Raw genomic sequence first — 19,481 nt, 5'->3', positions numbered from 1 at the left:
ATTTAAACTATAATTATTTGTAATCAATACTGTAATTATACCTTATCTAACTGCATAATGATAATTTTTAATTAGTAATTTTTATTAAAAACAAAGACCCAAGAACACACTGGCATTTAGAACAGACTCAGTGTAAACTTCTAAGACTCTCAAGCAGAATGGGTGAAACCAGAAACTCTAACACAGCTCTGCGGATTCCACCCCATGATAACTGGACCTCCGCAGCCAGACATTGCCTATGAAACAGGAATCCAAGGACTTCTCAAAGCATGCTCAGCAAATGAAGAAGAGAAAATACATGAAGGAACAGAAAAAATAACTGAAATTCAAAGTCAGTCCTCAGGAGAAAAGACAAACATCATCACAATATGTAGGGAAAATCCTGTTGAATGAATGCATTACAACGATTCTCTAAGTGGACAGAAGGCAAGACTTGGCTCTTGGCTCTAGCCCAGGCCCAGACATCACCTTTGACTCAGGTGGCAAGCAGTTCATTCACATTGACCTTTTCCTCAGCACCCTCACCTCTTCAGAACCCTTACTCTCCCCAGCCCATGAACCATTCCAACTCTCAATTCTACCTCCCGACTCACCTACCATAATGGGCCCGACAGCCTGGCACCAGAGGCACCAGGCAGGCTCCTGGTTAGCGCCAGGCTGTACCTGTTGTCTTCTTGTGGACCCTGGGCTAGAAGCGCCAGGCCCATTTCCCCAATTTTCAATTGGAAAAAGAATATGGATTTGTGTAGTTAGGTTCTGTGAGCATGAACATAAGATATGAGTCATGCAACAATTTGCTGGTCAACATTTCCCAAATCCTCTTCACTATACTCTCCAAAAGATGGGAATTATAGTGGACCCTTTTAGCTCTTCTCTACATCTGTACTCTTCCTTTAAACATATTGGTGTGTGACATTGGATCATACTGTGTGAAGATGTCTCTGTTTTACCTAATCTCCCTAAGACACCTTCTGATTGATTTAATAAAGAGTTGAATGGCAGGAGAGAATAGGTGGGACTTCCTGGCAGAGGTAAGAACTCTGGGAAGAATCTGAGAGGCTAGGGATTCGCCAGCAAGATGTCGAGGAAATCAGACGTAAGCTATTGAGGAACGGTAACGAGTCATGTGGCAGAACATGGGTTAACATAAACAGGTTAATTTAAGTTTTAAGAGCTAGTTGGGAACAAACCTAAGCTAAGACAAACCTTTCATACTTAATAAGAAGTCTCCACATTATTTGGGAGCTGGTGGTCCAAAGAAAGACCAACTGTACATATTTTTATTATTTCTTTGAGAAACTAATATTGTATATTTTAATCATACTCACCCCCACTTCTTCCCCAACTCTTCCCAAATCCATCCTATTCTCAACCCCTCAAATTTGTGTCTTCTCTTTCTTCATTTCTTTATCTTTTTTATTTTTTATAACCTGTGGAATTCAGCTTGTACTTCCTTGGATGTGGGCCATCCACTAGAACATGAGCAACCTACTAGGAGCCACATCTTAACAAAAAACAAAATCAAAAGCAAAACAAAAAAACCTGACTCTTTGTCCCCTAGGAGCCATCAACTATCTATAGCTCCTCACTTAGGACGGGGGCTCAAAAATCCCTTCCCAGTCCATACTCGAGTGTTGACCAGCTTGATCAGGTCTCATGAAGGAAAATACAACTTCTGTGAGCTCATGAGAGAAATGGTTCTGACCAGAAAGCATTGTTTTGTTGCAGTCTTCCCCAACCCTGTCTCTTATGAGTCTCTCTCTCTCTCTCTCTCTCTCTCTCTCTCTCTCTCTCTCTCTCTCTCTCTCTGTGTGTGTGTGTGTGTGTGTGTGATATGATGTCCCATTTATGGCCAAGCACTTTGACTGTTATTAGCTACACTTTGATCAATTGTGAGCTTCCTTGTTAAACACTATGAACTGTACAAAGAAAACTTCTCTAATGAGATATGAAAGCTACAGTGACCTACAGATATATAGATATGAATTTAGAAGGCAACTTGATATATGGTCCATTTAGCAAAATAGCAAATATAATTAAAATATACAATATTAAATTATCAAAGAAATAATAAAATATGTATAGTTGGTCCCTGGGGCCTGTGAGAGCCCCAACCATGGGTACTTAGCCAGACTTACAGTACTAGGCATGCATTTTCTCCTGTGGAACAGGCCTAAATCCAATTTTTAAAAAATAGTTGTTGGTTACTCCTATAACATGTATGCCACTGTTGCACCTCTGGGCATATTTTGCCACACTGGTCACTATGTAGTTCACAGAGAACACAGTTGAGTGAAACTGTTGATGGCCTTTCCCCCAGCCCTTGCCATTACTATGGAAGCTAACCACCAGGAAGACATTTCCTGGTCAATACGAATTCTAATGCTCTATGTTTTATGCCCAATATATGTGCTGTCTTCCATAATAAGGTCTCACCAGCAACTTCTGGTGGGCAACTAAGAACATTTTCTATAGCCTACATTATTTTGGGGTCTCCAGGACACTTCTGACCAAGAACACAAAGGGAGGTATCCCATAATTAGCACTGGGAAACTTATTTGCAACCTTTGGATTCTGGAAAGAGTATCATCTCCTGTGTCGAGTAATTCAAATTAAATTCCTTTATATGCATATATAAATTGGAAAAGGTTTCCATATGGGACTTTAGTTATCTCTTCCATCACACTCTCCTCTGCCCTACATGCCCATCTCTGACCACTTTAAATCCCTCCACATTACTGAAAATGCAGTCTTAACTGATTCCATTTGTCATGCTGCACAAATCCTTCAGTATCTCCCAGCTACATATGGAATGAAACACAAGTTTGCCTTAAGCTGGGATTCAGCTACCTTGTTTGGTCCTCCCATAAGCCTACAATCCTGGAATGGTGGTTACATCCATTTCAGTTGCATCAACCCATCTATCACTCAGAGTGGCATATTTCAGAGACTCCTGCTTTGGGTTCCTACAACTGTGTGCATCTGTTAAATTCTTCACTATTTACCTTAGGAATATTTGTGCTCTGAATGTCGAACAGCTACGGCACCTTCCAAGATTGTACTATTTTTCACATTGTTTATAGTAACATACACTACATCACAGATATTTCTCTTACTGTTTAGCTGTCTTTTAAAAATCAAATTTCAAATTTTATAAAACAGACAATATTGAATGAATAACAAACTAAAACCCCTGTGACTTCAAAGAAAACAAATTATTTCTGTCTCTAAATTTTTAATTAAGAAGGAGGAAAGGAAAAGGGAAGAAATGGAGGAGGGTAGCGGAATGAAGAGGTGAACAGAAAAGAAAGGGAAATAGGAGAGGGAGAGAAGAGATGGAAATGAGATGGAAGGGGACCAGAAAGTATGCAGGACGGAGAATGACTTACCAAAGATTTTCCCACTATAATGTGCAGTTTCAGACTTTGAGGTAATAATTGTGAGTGATTTTTATCCTAGAAAACAAGCAAAAATATTAATTGTTAATATGTACTGAGATTTTTTTTTGACCAGTGTAGGGGAACCTGTAGCCACGCCTGCTTCTTTTCTGGCTATGTCCTGCCTGTCCATTGGCTGAAACAGCTTTACTCATCAACCAATAAGAGAAACATATATTCACAGCATACAGAAGAAGGACCTCCCACATCAAATAGGAGTAGAAACATGGGAAGAGAAGATCAGGGAAAGATGAAGAAGGAGAGAGGACGTCAGGGGCCACCCAGTCACCCAGCCACACAGCAAGCCTCGAGTAAGAAGTAAGTAAAGATTATAGACTAGAGAAAGATAAAAGCCCAGAGGCAAAGGTAGTTTGGATAATTTAAGTTAAGAAAAGCTGGAAGAAATAAGCCAAGCTAAGGCCGGGCATTATGTATATGTCTCCTCTTGTTTAGGTATTGTGTTTATACAGATCTTTTACTTGTAATAGTCAGAATTTATAATTAGGTTAGGTTTTCTAGATTTACAGAGATGTATTTGAGATGGTTAGGTATTCTTCAAACCTTTCAAAGACCTACAGAAATATGGCATTTAAATGGTTTAGGGTTATTCTTGGCAGTGAGACACAACTGCTCCTGACACACCAATTACGTCAGAAAGGAGGATGGGCATCGAAGAAACTCATTATGGAGTTTGCTTTCAACATGGCAAGATTAGCCATTTGGGCAAGAAATTGCTCTTGCCTAGACTGTTTGTTGCTGTGTAAACTAAACATTCAGGACCCACAAGAAAGTGACTGCTGAACTTACAAAACAAGACAGTATTGAAGGGTTCCTGTTGAAATGGAGAAGTGTGCCAGACACACTATGGCCTATGGGTTGAAGATGGATGTCCCAACATTACAGAGGAACTTTGGGTGACTGTCCAGGTAGTGAGATGTCTCTCTCAATTCTAGAGTTTATATATTATCCTTCTGTGGTCTTTGATAGAATTGAAGACAGATAGTTATGGTTATAGTTTTCTTCAGTTATTATAAAACATAAGTTATCCTTCTTGTATTTAGACAGAAAAGAGGAGATGATGGGGAATGTACTGTGTATGTTTATCTTATTGATTGTTAAATAAAATACTGTTTGGCCAATGAGATAGCAAGTTAGACAGGACTAGGAGTCAAAGAGGATTCTGGGAAATGTAGTAGAGAAGTGATGATCCAGGCAGGAAGTGACATAGCAAGGAGACTCATATTTAAAGAAGGAGAAACAGGAAGCGTGCCTCTTTTCCCCTCCACACCTGCTCCAGCGGCAGGATATGATCCACTGGCAAGGAGGGACGCCAATAAGGCGTCCGATAAGATAAGTCTTATTAAAATATATAGGTTTATGATAGTTCAGACTGAGCTAATGGATGAGAAATCCTAGTCATTGGCCAAGCAGCATTGTACCTAATACAAGTTTCTGTGTATTCATTTGGCCTAACTCAGGCAGGTGGCTGGCGTAAAGCACACATGTGGCAGTGGGGCTCAGCGGCTTTTGGCGGAAAGACTTATTGTAACAGAGCAGCATTTTTACTTTATTGTATTTTTTCATTTTATTTTCTTTCATAGATTTACCTGGTTTCATTTTTGTCAATCCCTTCTCCCTATCCCTCCCCTCCCCCCCAACATCCCACCTGCCCCTAGCCATCCCCCCTCCACTCCCCAGGCAGGGAAAGGCACTCAAAAAGGGCTCCCCAAAGTCTACCACATCATCCTGGGCCAGGCCTAGGCCCTTCCTCATGTGTCCTATGTACTGAGATTTCTAAAAATGAAAGTTAACATGCAAAGAAGTCAGGGAAGACATACGCAAAACCATCATCAAGACCTAAATACAAAAACTATTGCAAAACATAACTTTCACTTCAAAACATCTATGACATGAGAGGTTCCCTATGAGAGCTTCACCCTCTGAAACAGAACTCCAGGCATTGGTGGCTGCTGTGAGTTCCTGAAAGGTTAGCCAATCCTAAGAGGTCTGCTCTAAACACACATGTGCAACACTGAATGACCTCAGTGGGCTGTATTTATAAACCTCTCTCTCTCTCTCTCTCTCTCTGTGTGTGTGTGTGTGTGTGTGTGTGTGTGTGTGTGTGTGTGTGTGTGTGTAACAAATACATTTAAAAAATAAGAAGCCATGAATTTGAGAGCAAGTTTCTGTTTCTTCCTGCTTATATACACTCTCTGCCCAGCCATCTCACTTCCTGTTTCTGTACAGACCTACAGACCTCTATAGTTATTAGTGGCAAGCTCCATCCTCTGATCTTCAGATATGCTTTATTTGTACAAGCAAGATATCACCACAGAGCCCCTCAACTAATTTTCTTATTTCTATGTAACAGTACTTCCTAGGTAAGCTTATTGATGAACCCTATTTAAATCATAGTTTAATTGATGCTAAAAGCTTACTAACATTTCTTTCCATTTTCAGTAATATAGAAATGATTGTCTATTAGAAAATATCTCCAATTAGTTTGTAAAGCTACATATGAAATGTTGAAAGCACTTTCAGCAGGCTACTGGAAATAGTGGCTATTCTTCCTTCATTGTTCAATAGTTTTCAATAACAAATATTTTCTTTGAAAATTACCAACATGAAAACAAGTGCATCATAAGGCAGCAAATGTGAAGAATAATACTAGGTGATCTTCCAGGTTGTGTGAAATGTGAATGCTTTATGTCAAGGCATAGAAAAAAAAGGTATGAAATGTATTATTTATACTCATAGGTCTTGTCTCTCTTCATGACTGATGAATGACAGGATTGATTCCCTGGTGTTCTTTACCATCAGAACCCCAATGGTTACCTGTGCAATGAAATGACCTGTTTCAAGCTGGTCTGTTTGCCAAATCTGGCTGTAATTTTCTGCTAGCGTTGGATTGCCATTTTTCACTTGATAAACTATGTGCTCAAATTTGGCTGAAGATTCCAGTGGTTCAATTCGATAGCTGATATTTTCAAACTGCAGGAATCCCCTGAATTCAGAAAGGCAATCATTACCAAAACCATGCACAGCACTTCCCCCACCAAGCTATCATCTGGAATGTGAGAAACAAGAAACCATGGTGAAACAAATGATTTTATATATTTTCCCCTGACTTGCTTTTGCAGGTACCACTATTTAAAACCACCATTATTGGTCTTAATTTTGAAGAATAGCTCAGAGTAGCCTCAAACTTTGGATCATTTTGCCTCTGATACAAAGTGCTGAGATCACATGCACACACCACCCTATGCTGAACTACACTCCTTTTAAAAGACAGTATTAGAATACCAGATCTATTTAGGTCCTGGAACAGTGGGACAAAATTAAAGTCCACTTCATATGTTTCAGGGAATAAGAGGAACAAGAGAAGTTCTCTGGAGAGAAGAAAGGGGAGGTGCTCTGGGAAAAGAGAGAAATGGAATCAGAAAGGCAACTTGGAGCAAAATACAAAGTCATAGGCAGCTTCAAGCTTGGCTCCCTTGCAGTGGGTGGAGCCCGGACCCAAAAAGTCCAAGCTGAGACATGGTACAAGCTCACCGCTGCAATGCTAACAACAGACCAACAGGCCTGGTACAGGAGTAATCCCCAATTCTTATAAGCTTTATACCATGTAAAATGTGGCCTGGCAGGGACGACTCCTTCAGATAACAAATTCCTCCCATCTCTCAGCATCACTGAAAACTATAACCAGGAACTATCTAGAAAAGGCACTGCTTTGGGGAAACACACTATTCTTTGGGTCAGGAAACAAGAAAAGGCACAGTTTGGGGCCCCTAGAGACACCTTGCCACAGTGACTGAGTGAAACACAAATACAAGAGACAGTCACAGACAGGAGAGATTCTGACACAATACCAAAGGAAATCTATAGATTTTGTAAATCTCTATTTTAAAAAATCTAAATATTGGAAAAAACAACTGAGATTCATGTGGAAGGACAAAGGACCTTGATCATCCAAGTAATTGTGAGCAAATCCAGAAATCTTAAAGTATCAAAATACAGAATTTCAGGTGATGCTACAGAGCTATAGTAATAGAATGCCTTGTTATTGGCAGATGTATAGACCAATGGGGGTAGGACCAAGAACCCAGAAATCAGCCCACACATCTATAGCCAAGTGATTCCTGACAAGAGGCCAACATCTTAGGTTGGAGGAAAATCTGACATTCTCATGAACATTGTTGGGAAAACTAGATATTTGCTAGTAGAAGATTAATGTAAATCTCTCTCTTACCTTATATAGAATTCAAAAATAAAAAGCTGACCAATGGCCTCTATCTCCAAAAAATATTTACATTATGATTCATAACAGTAGATAGAGGTTTGTGGGAGGGGTCACAACCCATTTATGAGAACCACCTTGTTAAAGTGTTCTAAAGTTCTCATTTCCCAAACTATACCTTCCTGCCCAGCATCCTGGAAACACTTCCACTCAGGATGCCCTCAATGCATTAGTTTGAGTAACAACTAAAGTTCAGATGTTAACATGAATGAAGAGAACCTGTTATTACCTGAGGCCAGAACAGATGTTGAGTGTCACCATGGAGTTTGGATATTCATCAATGTATCCTCGGTAATGGCAATGTGTCTGCAGACCACATGGGCAAAGAAACAAATTATTTTAACAACAACAACAACAACAACAAAACTGTGCTGTCAAATATTTTAGAAGGCTCACCATAGCAAAAGATTTGATAATATTAAATCATGAATTATGTAGAATTTTTAATGCAAACTCTCAGGAAATAAGATTTGAGGGGCTTCCTTTAATTGGCCCATGTGTGTTTCTCCATTTTTCTACCACCTTCCCATGTATAGAAGTCATCCACACAACAGGTCACAGTTCCAAGGAGTAAAATATTTGAATTAGTGTCAACATGGGGCTTGGAAAGTAGCACAATGATAGGGTTTTCCTAGGATATACAAAGGCCCGGGTTCAATCTCCGCAAACGAAAACAATGTCTAAAAGGGAGACCATAACCTAAGTGTACTGTACATCCCTTTGAACAACAAAATAAAAGATAACAAATATTAAGACATTCTGATTCTTACCATAAAGTGTGAAGAGTCATCATACAAATATCCAGTTTCATTATATGTATAAACCAAAAAATCCTGGGATAAGAATGAGCTAGAAGAAACCAACAAATAGAATTTAAGTCATCATTTAAAGTGAAAATACACACTAATAAAACAATGTTAAGTGCAATAGATTACTATAATAGCATGATTTAATTACAGTAATTTTAGTGTGGTATATATTTTTTAATTCTGTTTAAAAACTGATATATGGGCAGAGTCAGGAGAGCTCAACACTTGGAGAGCACTATCAGGTATTTCTGTGTATGTCTTCATGAACAAATACTCACAAATATGTCCACCACATGACAGTCCCTTCTCTGGTCCCTGGAATATAGTGCTAAACAACAGACAGTCAGAGTAATGTATTGTTATATGAACAAGGCCTGGTTGTTATAGGGTGATAACACCAAAGTATATGGGATGACATGACAAAGCTCATGAAATAGATGAGTAGACACAAAGAACAAGCCATATGGACTTTCACAAAGAGTTGGGATAAAATGAAAGAGTCTTGAGCCAGAAATAGGTTTGCATATATGAAGTGTAACAATGGGTACTATGTGCAGTAACAAGAAAGATGGTGAGTGCAGTCCCAGAGGGTTGGGGTAAATGAAGATAGTAGCAGGCCAACATTTTAACAGAGCCAAACTCAATGCTATGTTGTGAACAATCTGCAAATACACAGAAGCTGAGGCCAGTCAGAAGACTAATACCCAGGCCATCCCTGATGGAGTCTTGAATGATGATGAAAATCATTGTGGGGCCCACATGGGCTTACATAAAGCACTGAACCTTGGGAAAGGCAAAAGTAAGAGATGCCAAGAATATATTTTTCTTCTTTATTTCCTTTCTTTTCCTTTTCCTTTTCCTTTTTCTTTCTTTCTTTCTTTTTTTTTTTTTGAAAACCAGAAGAGATGACTTGCCATTTACTAAGATGGTTATGAGAAATGCAGATTTGGGGAGAGCATCAGAGGTTCACTTTTAGCAAGTTAGCAACAGGAATTGTAAAAACATGTGATTATGAAATAAGTATTAAATGAGTGCAGCACCCATTGCAATGGAATCATGTATGGTTATAAATCACAAGCAGCTAATGGTCAGTGAACACACACATAGCCACAAGACTGAACTAAAACAGTAGCTGACTGATACACATTTGACATAAGATTCATTTTGTATCTTCAGATCATAATGGTGAAGAAGAATCTGCAAAGAGGTGGTGCAGAGAAAAATGACATAATTAGGAATACTGGTAAGAGTCAAACCAGGGCCAGGGAGTGATGATATTCTAGAGTCCAATGGGAAAAGCATTTTATGGAAAAGATATTGATCAGTTATGACAAATGTCATCAACTGGTAGAAAATAAATGACTAAATGAAGACTAAAATACAACCATGATATTGAAAATAATCCTGAAGGACGGTGATAACTTTATCAAAATTTCTAATCATTTTTAGTGGAATGCATTGCAGAAGAAGGAAAGGCCAGTGTAAGGTTGGCAGATGTCATGGATGAAGATAACTTCTGCAGCCTTGCTCAGCCACAAAGCAAAAAGGAAGACAAACAACAGTTGTTAGACATCTTTGTTAATCCCTGAGGCTACAAAGAGACCACCTGATCCTTCTTATAGAAAATGCTGAGAAAATGCAATGATGATATAGAAAGATTGATTGGTGTTTTGAATTGTGGGTGGGAACAGACATGGACCAAAATTACAAGAGAGCTGTTATTTAACCACAGAAACACTACTGCACAGCACTGAGATTGCTGAAGCTGACTCAGGAGATTTTTTATATGTAAAACTTACTAAGGAAGGTTGTTTTAAGTCATTGAAATACTTAGTGTACCCTAAAATTGACCCCACCTGAATTTTCCAACAACAGCCACTTGATTACTGACTGTATTTGATTTTAGAAATCCATGCAACTAACCATGCTTGGGTACAAGGGAATACCTAACTGAAGAGTTCCAAATATATAATTTATTTCTCAATTTAAGATGTAAATCTGAAAATTTGAATACAAGAGCTTCATACACCTAAAATTCAGGACTTAATAAACCCAAATTGGAAAGTGGATTGACCATTATGCTGCACTACTGAATTTAAATATTGGATATAAACTTTAAACGAGTAAAAACTGGGCATAGATATTTACTTTTTCTAAAAGAAAAAAAATACATCTTACTAGTTCTTGAGATGCAGAGAGTAGGGTTTCCCATCAATTGTAATGACATAAATCACCTAAAATAGAGCAAATTGATACATAATTTAGTAATGCAGACATATTTGATGTAAGACACTATTTTTCACTCAAGCTAATAAAAATATCTCAGCACATTAAAAATGAACATATTCTTTAGAATCCATTGTGTTAATTAGTAAGATTTTAGAGTTGGTTGACTTTGGAAGAGTGTGATTTAGTTTGTTGATTGAAATGTTTAAAAAGGAATATATCTTGAAAAATGTAATTTAGCATTACTGATATTCTATCAATTTCTTTTATCTGATAATATATGCATTTCTAATAAAAGTAAATAAGGAATGGTTGAGGGCTTGTGTTATATGTCAAATATAATGAACAAATAAACAATTTATAAACAGATGCATATTATATTATACATAACTTCCAACATATAAAACTACAAAGGATTAAAAAACAGCCTAAGCAATGCCATAGCCCCGGTATGGGGCTCCCAAATATCAGGAGTTACTAAGTAACAACAATGTTTATCCTCCTCCTCCTCCATGTTACACAAAACCAAGCAAACTGGGAAGTGATTGCAGAGTCACTGTGTGTGTGTGTGTGTGTGTGTGTGTGTCTACAGATGCAGACACCAAACCAGCAACTCTATTACAAGCTAAACTAATGGAACCTGTGAACTTTGTGGGAGACACAGGTAGTGTTGCTGATGAGTAGACACACCCAGGAAGTTCAAGAACACACAGTTGTAAATCAGAGACTCATAACCCAGACCTGGGCAGAGCTGTTATTTACTTGGATGAATCCAGACACTGCAATGTTAAGTAAAATATGTCAGTTAATGAATGATCAATATAAGGCTGTGCTTACATGATGTGTCTACAAAAGCCAAACTTAAGAGAAACCCAAGAGAATGTTGGTTGTCAGGCTCCAGAGAGAGGGAAAAATTAGAGAACTGTGGCTTCAAGGGTATAAAGTTTAAGTTACGCAATATGAATCAGCTCTAGGGAACTGATGCACACACAGCATGTAAATATTTGTTAAAGAAGGTAGATTGTATGTTCATGTTCCACACACAAATAAAAGCACCGAAGTACATAAGGCAAGTTTAGAAAGCATGTCAATTTAGTAAATTGATTGTCTTAATGGTAAATCAGATGCCAATACTCGTCAAAATGTACATTCCATATATGTACTCTTACATATCTGAATAGCTCAATGGAGGTTTAAAAATCATTTTCAGAAGTAGACTCTATCATAGTAAAAGCAGCTTCAAGAACTGCAAATAAGGGCTGTCAAGATAGCTCAGCAGGTAAAGGTAGCAGCCTCCACGCTTGACAGTTTAAGCTCTGTCTTTAGGACTGTCAGGGGTAGAAGGAGAGAAGTGGCTTCCTCAGATTGTTCTAAGCTTCACAAAGGGACCCTGGCATGTATGCATCCAGTCACACCCACACACAGGCACAGTGGGGTAGGTAAGTAAATTTTGAATAATTTTATTTATTTTCTTTGTTTGATGTGTGTGGGTGTTTTGTCTGCATGTATGTCTGTGCAGGAGACATGGCCAATGCTTGGGAAGGACAGAAGAAGGTATCAGCTCTCCTGGGACTGGAACTACAGAGAGTGGTGAACTGCCACAATGAAGAGTGGTCAGTGTGCCTTAACCACTGAAGCCATCTTTCCAGCCCCCATGACTAAATTTTAAAAAATCAAAAGAAAAGAATACATAATTCCAAATTTAAAAAATATGTCAAAATTCAGTCAAGAATTGAACCCTCCCTTTTCTCAGTGATGAAAAGCATTTCCTACTGCATAATGGCTGTTAGGGCCTTCATTATCTAGAATAAGGCAGGCAAACTATCTCCCAGCCTGTCTGTATACACACACACACACACACACACACACACACACACACACACACACACGTATATGTAATCCTAACTCTAAATTAATTCTGCTTGTGCTGACATTTGTCTAATTCTACATGTCCAAATTTTACTAAAAATCAATTTATTGTTTAGTAGCTACTAACAATGCTTTTAATTCACATGTTGGGTCATCGTCATGCAAATTTTACATTAATCTGCTTTATATTTTTGTTTGTTTTTTTTCTACCAGAATGATTACTGGGAAATATTCACTATTTCTTGAAACTTAAGAACAACAACAATAGCAAAAAGACTTTCAAAAGAGTTAGGGAGAGGGAAGAGGCACGGGAGACAATGAGGAGGCAGGGGACTCGGGGACAGAAACAAAAGGCTGTGCTGTGCAAGTGACTACAATGGAGGGTGCTCTGGACCAATGCAATGGTCAACCAAAGGTCACCCTCAGACCTGAGTAGTGAGTAGGAAACCTGGAAGACTGACCTTCCCTTCTGAAACTCCGACCTTGCGTGGCTCTATCCTCACTGGCACAGTGACATGCAGACATATTCCTTCGGAATCTGCAGCAAAAAACAGAACGTATCTTTTGTTGTTTGGGGTTTTGAATTTTGTTTTGGTTTATTTTCCTGATCATAATACTCCCATTCCAGCCAGCGTTCCTGAGCACACTCAGAGCTCCAGTAAGGCCAACGAACTTGCTTGTAATAAACCCCCTCTCTTCCTCAATGCACAACTTCCAATGGCATGCTAACGACCCACTGAAATGATTTAGATATACACAAAAGACACAACGTTCAACCTGGCCACCCTGTTCCTCCTCAGAATCATGCTGAGGCCGGAGTCTCTCAGGGATCTGGGGAGCAATCAGAGAGGGTGCTGATGGTGCACAAGCACTGCACCCCACTTCCCAGGATACAGGGAACTCGAAAGACTAGTTGGATTTCCTGCTGTTAGTCCAGATAGGAATATAGAGCAGAAGCCACCATGTTTATCCTGGGTTCACCTGGTTCGGGCTGGGGCGGGGTATGGGGTGGGACCTGGAGTGGGGCCAGAGATGGGGCAAGATGGAGGAAGGGCATCAGCAGGAATCCAGGAACACAATGGTATCCTCTCTCAGCTAAGGGAACACAAAATGGAAGGAGTGAGATGCTCGCAGGGCCTTACCGAGGTGGGTTAACAGCATGGCAAACTCGGCGAGTATGAAAAGCAGAGGCATGGTTGAATGGGAGAGCAGAAAGCACAGGTGAGCTCAAGACGGTTGGCAGCCGAGGTGGCACGTGGGCAGCGTGGGAGACCGCCCACCAAGGGCTCGCCCGAGGTTCAGTGCCTCCACCTGACACAGGACAGACATTAGCTTCTAGCTCAGGCCCTTACAGTAGGCACAAAAGTACAAACAAGCATAGCTCGTCTTGATTGGATATTTTTGTCCTCTCTACAGTTTTCTGGCGTTTTTCTTGTATTGTGATGGAGGATGTAAAGCAAGCTAGAAATGCGCCTATTAATTATCAACGTGACAAATACCTAAATAGAACTTGATCTAGGCAAAGCAATCATGAAGCATAAAGCACCCCTCTCCCGTCTTCCTTTCTTACAGTACTAGCGTATAATTGGTAGAGGGAAGGGGAGCAAGGCTGTCTTACAATGTCACTTACACATGTTTTGTTAAGGTAGCTATCACCGTAACAAAACACCACGACCAAAAGCAACATGAGTCCATCAAACACTTAGACCATTTTCCAGGAAGTCAGGACAGGAACTATAGGCAGGAACTGATGCAGAGACCATGGAGGTGTGCTGCTTACTGGCTAGTTGCCCATGGATTGCTCAACTTATTTTCTTACACCATGTACAACAACCTGCCCGGGAGTGGCAACGCCCACAGTGAGCTGGGTCCTCCAACCAATTGTCAATCAAGAAAATGTTCCACAGGTTTGCCTACATGGGAGGATTTTGTCAATTGAGAGCCCCTCTTCCCATATGACCCTCGCTTGAATAAAATGGACAGAAAACTAGCCATCCCAGTTAGCCTATACACTTGGAAACTGTAGACATGGGAAGGGCAGCCAGGGCCTATGGAACAAGGGATGTTCTACTGCCTTCTGCGTTCCCAAGGATGTCAAACTCCACACACTCAAAGCCCATCTCTCCTGCATCATCCATGGTGCTCTGACACCTGTCACTGTAGTACACCATCCTGGGGCCCACAAACACAAAAATAACAAGCTTTAGGCCACTGTGAAAACTGAGTCAGGTAGAAACTGCTAATAACTAAGAAACTATTACTAAAATAAGGCAGAGCTGTAGTTACCAGGATGCAGTATTTGTGGCAGTGAGGAAAGAGGAAATGTATAGTTAAAAGATTTTGTGTCTTCTGGACATTTGTGTTTTGTTATAATTCATATTCTACATGATTCGTGCACTTGCAGTGTAGAAAAGTGTGGTGTTAATCTGTGAATATATACAATGGTTAACTGTGAATTTTAGAATTTATTACCCCCTAGATAATCACTGTGTCTTACAGACTTTACCCCTGCATCATTTCCTCATCTCCAGCTACTAGGAGCCCTAAATTGTTTACTAGTTGTAAACTAATTCTTGCCTTTCCAAATGTGTGACACCAGACCTATCTGATAGGCTTTTCAGCATGATGACTTCAGGGTTCACCCAATCTATAGTGATATCTTTTAGTGATATAGTGGTCTGATCTTTTAAATGCTGAATAATACTCTGTTCATTGGATGTTCCACACTTATCCATTATCAGCTGGGGGGGGGCATTTGAAAAAGGAGCATTTGGGTCTCTGGAATGAAGCTTGGATCATCTTTGCTTCTGTCAAAGGCTCTAGGTCACGATCAAACTTGAGTTGATGAGCACTGCACTAACTCAGGAATAATGTTGAAGATGTGGAGATGTACTCTCAACCTAAACTAAGAGGGGAATCGGACCATGAAGGCTGCAACATGTTAGGAACAAAGTTTCAACTCAGACTACAGACACACAATTCAACCCAAGATTAGGTTGGTGAAGCAGCTAGTGTTTTGGAGTTACTTGCAGGACCAAGTCAGATGCATCAAGCAGAAGGCCCATCTATGTGAGCTTGGTCATTATCCATGAAAGATACACCCCTAGAACTCTGTGCCTGGCTTACAGGCAGCTGAAGAGAACCCTCCTGTGCTCAGGTGATCTATTCTGCTTAACAATCATAGGGGGAGGAGGGATCTGAGCCTTACCTTACAACTTCTGAAAGTGAGCTTCCTGAGTCATGGCTCTTTCCATCAAGAGAAATGTTTCAATGCAGAAATAGCCACAAAACACCAAATTCCATGAAATACCCTAAATCTCAGTGTTTAGAGGATCATAGGGTCACTGTCTATGATCAGGAACTCAGTTTAGGAAATTCCTTTTTAAAAGAGAAAGGACTCTAGTGACTATTTGGGACCTGCAGGAATTACTCCCATCCATCAAACCTCCCTCTGGGCATCCAAAACTTGACACGATAGAGCAGGCAGGTGACTGGAGAGGAATAGGTTGTAGTGCTTGCTTGCTCTTGGCTTTGGGAACATGGGTGGTAGTAGCAGTAGATAATGTTCTCAGGTTAGAATGTTTATCTCCCTGGCTCAGAGGGAAGAATCAGCAGACACAAGTCTGTATACTTTCAGCCACAGGTTTTATTTGGAGGTATGTAAAACTGAAATCTGTAAGTCACAGAAAAAGAAATGCCTGGTCCATATTCTTGGATAACACCACGTAAGAGTTTCTTGTACTTCTTCCATTGTGGTTTGATGTTGCATAACTGCTTTTAGGGGGAAAAAAACAACACAGCAAATAGAAAAGCTTCATTCATCATTATTCTCATCATTATAAAATTCTCATCATTATTAAAAAGCTATACAATTCATACTATGCAACTATAGGTATAGAAATTTAATAAATTAACATAATGACATAACAAAGTACGTGGCTGTACTTATTCTGGTCTTCTCTGTCTATGATCCACATACTTCGTAAACTAATTTTTTTTCTCAGTTTACTTTGTTCTGTATGTAACTAGTTTGCAATGGCTGCATGGAAAGGGCATGTTGTCAGATGGGCTTTACCTGTTTCAGCTAAATTTCCTAAACTTTACTTGAGTAAAAGAAAACCATCTAGAATGTATGACCCTATTGCTGAAGACACCATGCTCTTCAGACACAAAGCCCAGAGGCTCCTGAGCTGGAACTGACTTGAATACTCCCTTCCTGAGAACTGGCTTTCATAGTATCAAAAGGCACCATGCAAACTTCCAAAGGAAGGAAGCAACCAACACCCCTACCTAGCTGTGAAGCCCATGAATGATAACACTAGCATGGCACAGTGACCCTCAGAGTGCAGTAGTGGCATGCATACCTTGGTGGTAACCAACAACTCTCTAACTGGACTTAAGATTCCCTCAACAAGAGGGAAATCATGCCTGATATTTGAAACCAAGCCAACTACCAAGGACTGCTTAAGTCATGGATCTTGAAAAAGAACCTAGAACCAACACTTTACTAAACCAGCATTATCCCTAACTACATTTCAAATATCTGTACTTATACACACAGGTAAGTGTAGTCCTTACTCCTCAGAAAGGAAGCTTCTCCTTACAACAAAGACCATCATAGAAAACCACAGCCAATCAAATGCAGAGTTGAGGAATCTAGTCCTGATGATCTACAAAACACTCCCTTGCTCAGGGAACACTGTAGGACAGGGGACAGAAAGACTGTAAGAACCAAAGGAGCCCCAGGGAGTTTGCTGTTGAGATTGTGTCTCTTAGTGGTGTCAGAAGCTACATGCATAAACATCCCACTAACAGGATTGCCTAGACATGAGCTGCAGGAAGACAACAGTAGACATGCCAAAGTAGGTGAGGGAAAGCTCAGGAGGCCACAGCCCTATACAAAGAACTATAGGTAACTAAGGGAAGCTGAGAGCAGGACAAACAGCCTCACCCGGGGAAGAGCACATCAAGTGATTATCTGATATTAATGGCCAGCCCTGAAATAATACATACAAGGGATGATGTGCAGACGGAGCATGCAAAAATTAATGAAGAAAGAGACTGAATTTCAAAGAGAGGGGTTTATGGGAGAGCTTGGAGGGAGGGAATGGAAGGGGGAGTGATGTAAATATATACATATATATATATATATATATATATATATATATATATCCATTCACATGTGGATAAATGAAGTCTCTTATCATGACATCCTAAAGCCTGTCTATGATTGTTTTGTGGGTGGTTTTATATACATACATACATATATACTGGTTTTTTGAGACAGGGTTTCTCTTTGTAGCTTTGGAGTAAAAATATATATTTTTTAAAGAGCAATAACTTTAAAAATAGAAAACCATCGACAAGAAAAAGAAGTGATGCAGAACGCAATCTTTTCCTACTTGATAAAAAGTGTTTCCCAACCCCCTGTGCACATCACTAGAGCAGCCTCCCCTACAAAGGATCAAAGGTCAAACTTACCACCCCCAAATACACACACATAAACATTACCACTCAAATATCTACATATGGCTCCTACTTTGTCGAGTACTTAGCTATCAGAGTCAGGTGTAATGGCTGACATGTAATTGAAGGGTGTTTCAGGTGATGCTTTGTTGAGCTTTGGAATTTTCCTACTTGTTCAGGTGAAGGATATGAAATACCTTTAATTTTACATAAACGAGTCAAAATTTTGTAAAATACATATGGTTATCTCCTTTATGTTGTCTTACGACAAAGAATTGTCTTTATTGCAAGAAGTCATGCCCATATGTTTCCTGGTCCTCCATCAACATAAATTCCACCCCTTGTTTCCACGTATATAGTGAAATGCATGTGTCAAGTTGGTTCTGACAGTTTGAAACTGAGAGGCATGCCTGCCTTAAACTAGAACCACACAATTTAATGACATCCTGTCAGCACGAGGTGGTGTTACAATTTCTTTATCTACTTCCTCATTTGTAAAGCAGGGTCACAATTCCCATAAAGCCTCAGTGATGAAGAAGAATATGTAAATGTCAGAGGACAACCTCCTATATATTTGCAAACTACATCCTTCAATGAAGAGATGTGTTTGTTTGCAGAAAATGAAAATGCCTTACAAGATATTGCTGATAAAGATCAGATTACTAGAAGTTTTCACTGAAGCTTTCCAAACCAATTTAAAACAATACTAAGAGCAAACGCTTTCTCCTAGCCTTGTTGAAGCTAGCATGTGAAACTAGCAAATAGGAATCTGCCCTAGGAAATACCAAAACAGCTCTGTACTCCTACTGAGGGGTTGCTCAGAGCACATTTACAACATTCAGCAAATGGATGTCTTCAGTCACCTTTGACTCTATGACTGGATGCTGCCTTCTGCTTTATTACTGTCTTCTGAAGTTGATCTGTACAAAAGAGATAGGGTTGTTTTCAGGGTTATAAACATTGTCATTAAGAAAAAAATCACAAAAAAATGCCAAAAGCCAGATTTGAACTAAATGATCGATGCTGTGTATCAATACCTTTTTTGCCCATGACAGCTAAGGATAAGACATTCCAGTGTTTTGTCTTTCCAAATCCTAACTTTCAAAGACTTTATGTGCTTTTCTAGGTTATTATTTATGTATTTGTTTATATCTTTGGATTTCAAAATAGTCTAACCACTGTGCCCTTCTATCTTGTCTACATGAAAATGGATGAGATATTAAAATAACTGTCAAAGCAGCTGTTAATATTTATATAGGACTACATGTATATCTTCAAATTCTTACCAATCTAGTTTTTTTCCCACCAAGTAGCTATGCATAATTATTTACATGGATTTGCCTTCATCAATAAGGCTTCCAATAAGATCTTTCAACT

General features: G+C 39.5%; 2 protein-coding genes across 2 annotated transcripts in view; both read right to left on the bottom strand.

The window, feature by feature from the left end:
* Adam18 (ADAM metallopeptidase domain 18) overlaps window positions 1–13,832 on the bottom strand; it is a 48,209-nt gene extending 34,377 nt beyond the window's left edge. Inside the window, exons 1-7 of the mRNA XM_027395313.2 lie at window positions 13,781–13,832; window positions 13,100–13,176; window positions 10,722–10,777; window positions 8,505–8,583; window positions 7,964–8,040; window positions 6,273–6,441; window positions 3,390–3,455 (exon numbers count right to left, since the gene is read on the bottom strand). Of these exons, the coding sequence (XP_027251114.1) occupies window positions 3,390–3,455; window positions 6,273–6,441; window positions 7,964–8,040; window positions 8,505–8,583; window positions 10,722–10,777; window positions 13,100–13,176; window positions 13,781–13,832 (576 nt within the window). The remainder of the gene's footprint in view (window positions 1–3,389; window positions 3,456–6,272; window positions 6,442–7,963; window positions 8,041–8,504; window positions 8,584–10,721; window positions 10,778–13,099; window positions 13,177–13,780) is intronic.
* An 854-nt stretch (window positions 13,833–14,686) lies between these two features.
* The window catches only part of LOC100754689 (A disintegrin and metallopeptidase domain 3-like), a 39,417-nt gene continuing 34,622 nt past the window's right edge, over window positions 14,687–19,481 (bottom strand). Inside the window, exon 20 of the mRNA XM_027395393.2 lies at window positions 14,687–14,810. Coding sequence (XP_027251194.1) covers window positions 14,687–14,810 — 124 coding nt within the window. The remainder of the gene's footprint in view (window positions 14,811–19,481) is intronic.

Source organism: Cricetulus griseus, assembly GCF_003668045.3.
Source record: "Cricetulus griseus strain 17A/GY chromosome 1 unlocalized genomic scaffold, alternate assembly CriGri-PICRH-1.0 chr1_1, whole genome shotgun sequence".
In the NCBI taxonomy this organism is placed as follows: Eukaryota; Metazoa; Chordata; class Mammalia; order Rodentia; family Cricetidae; genus Cricetulus; species Cricetulus griseus.
This window is presented reverse-complemented; position numbering and strand designations above follow the sequence as displayed.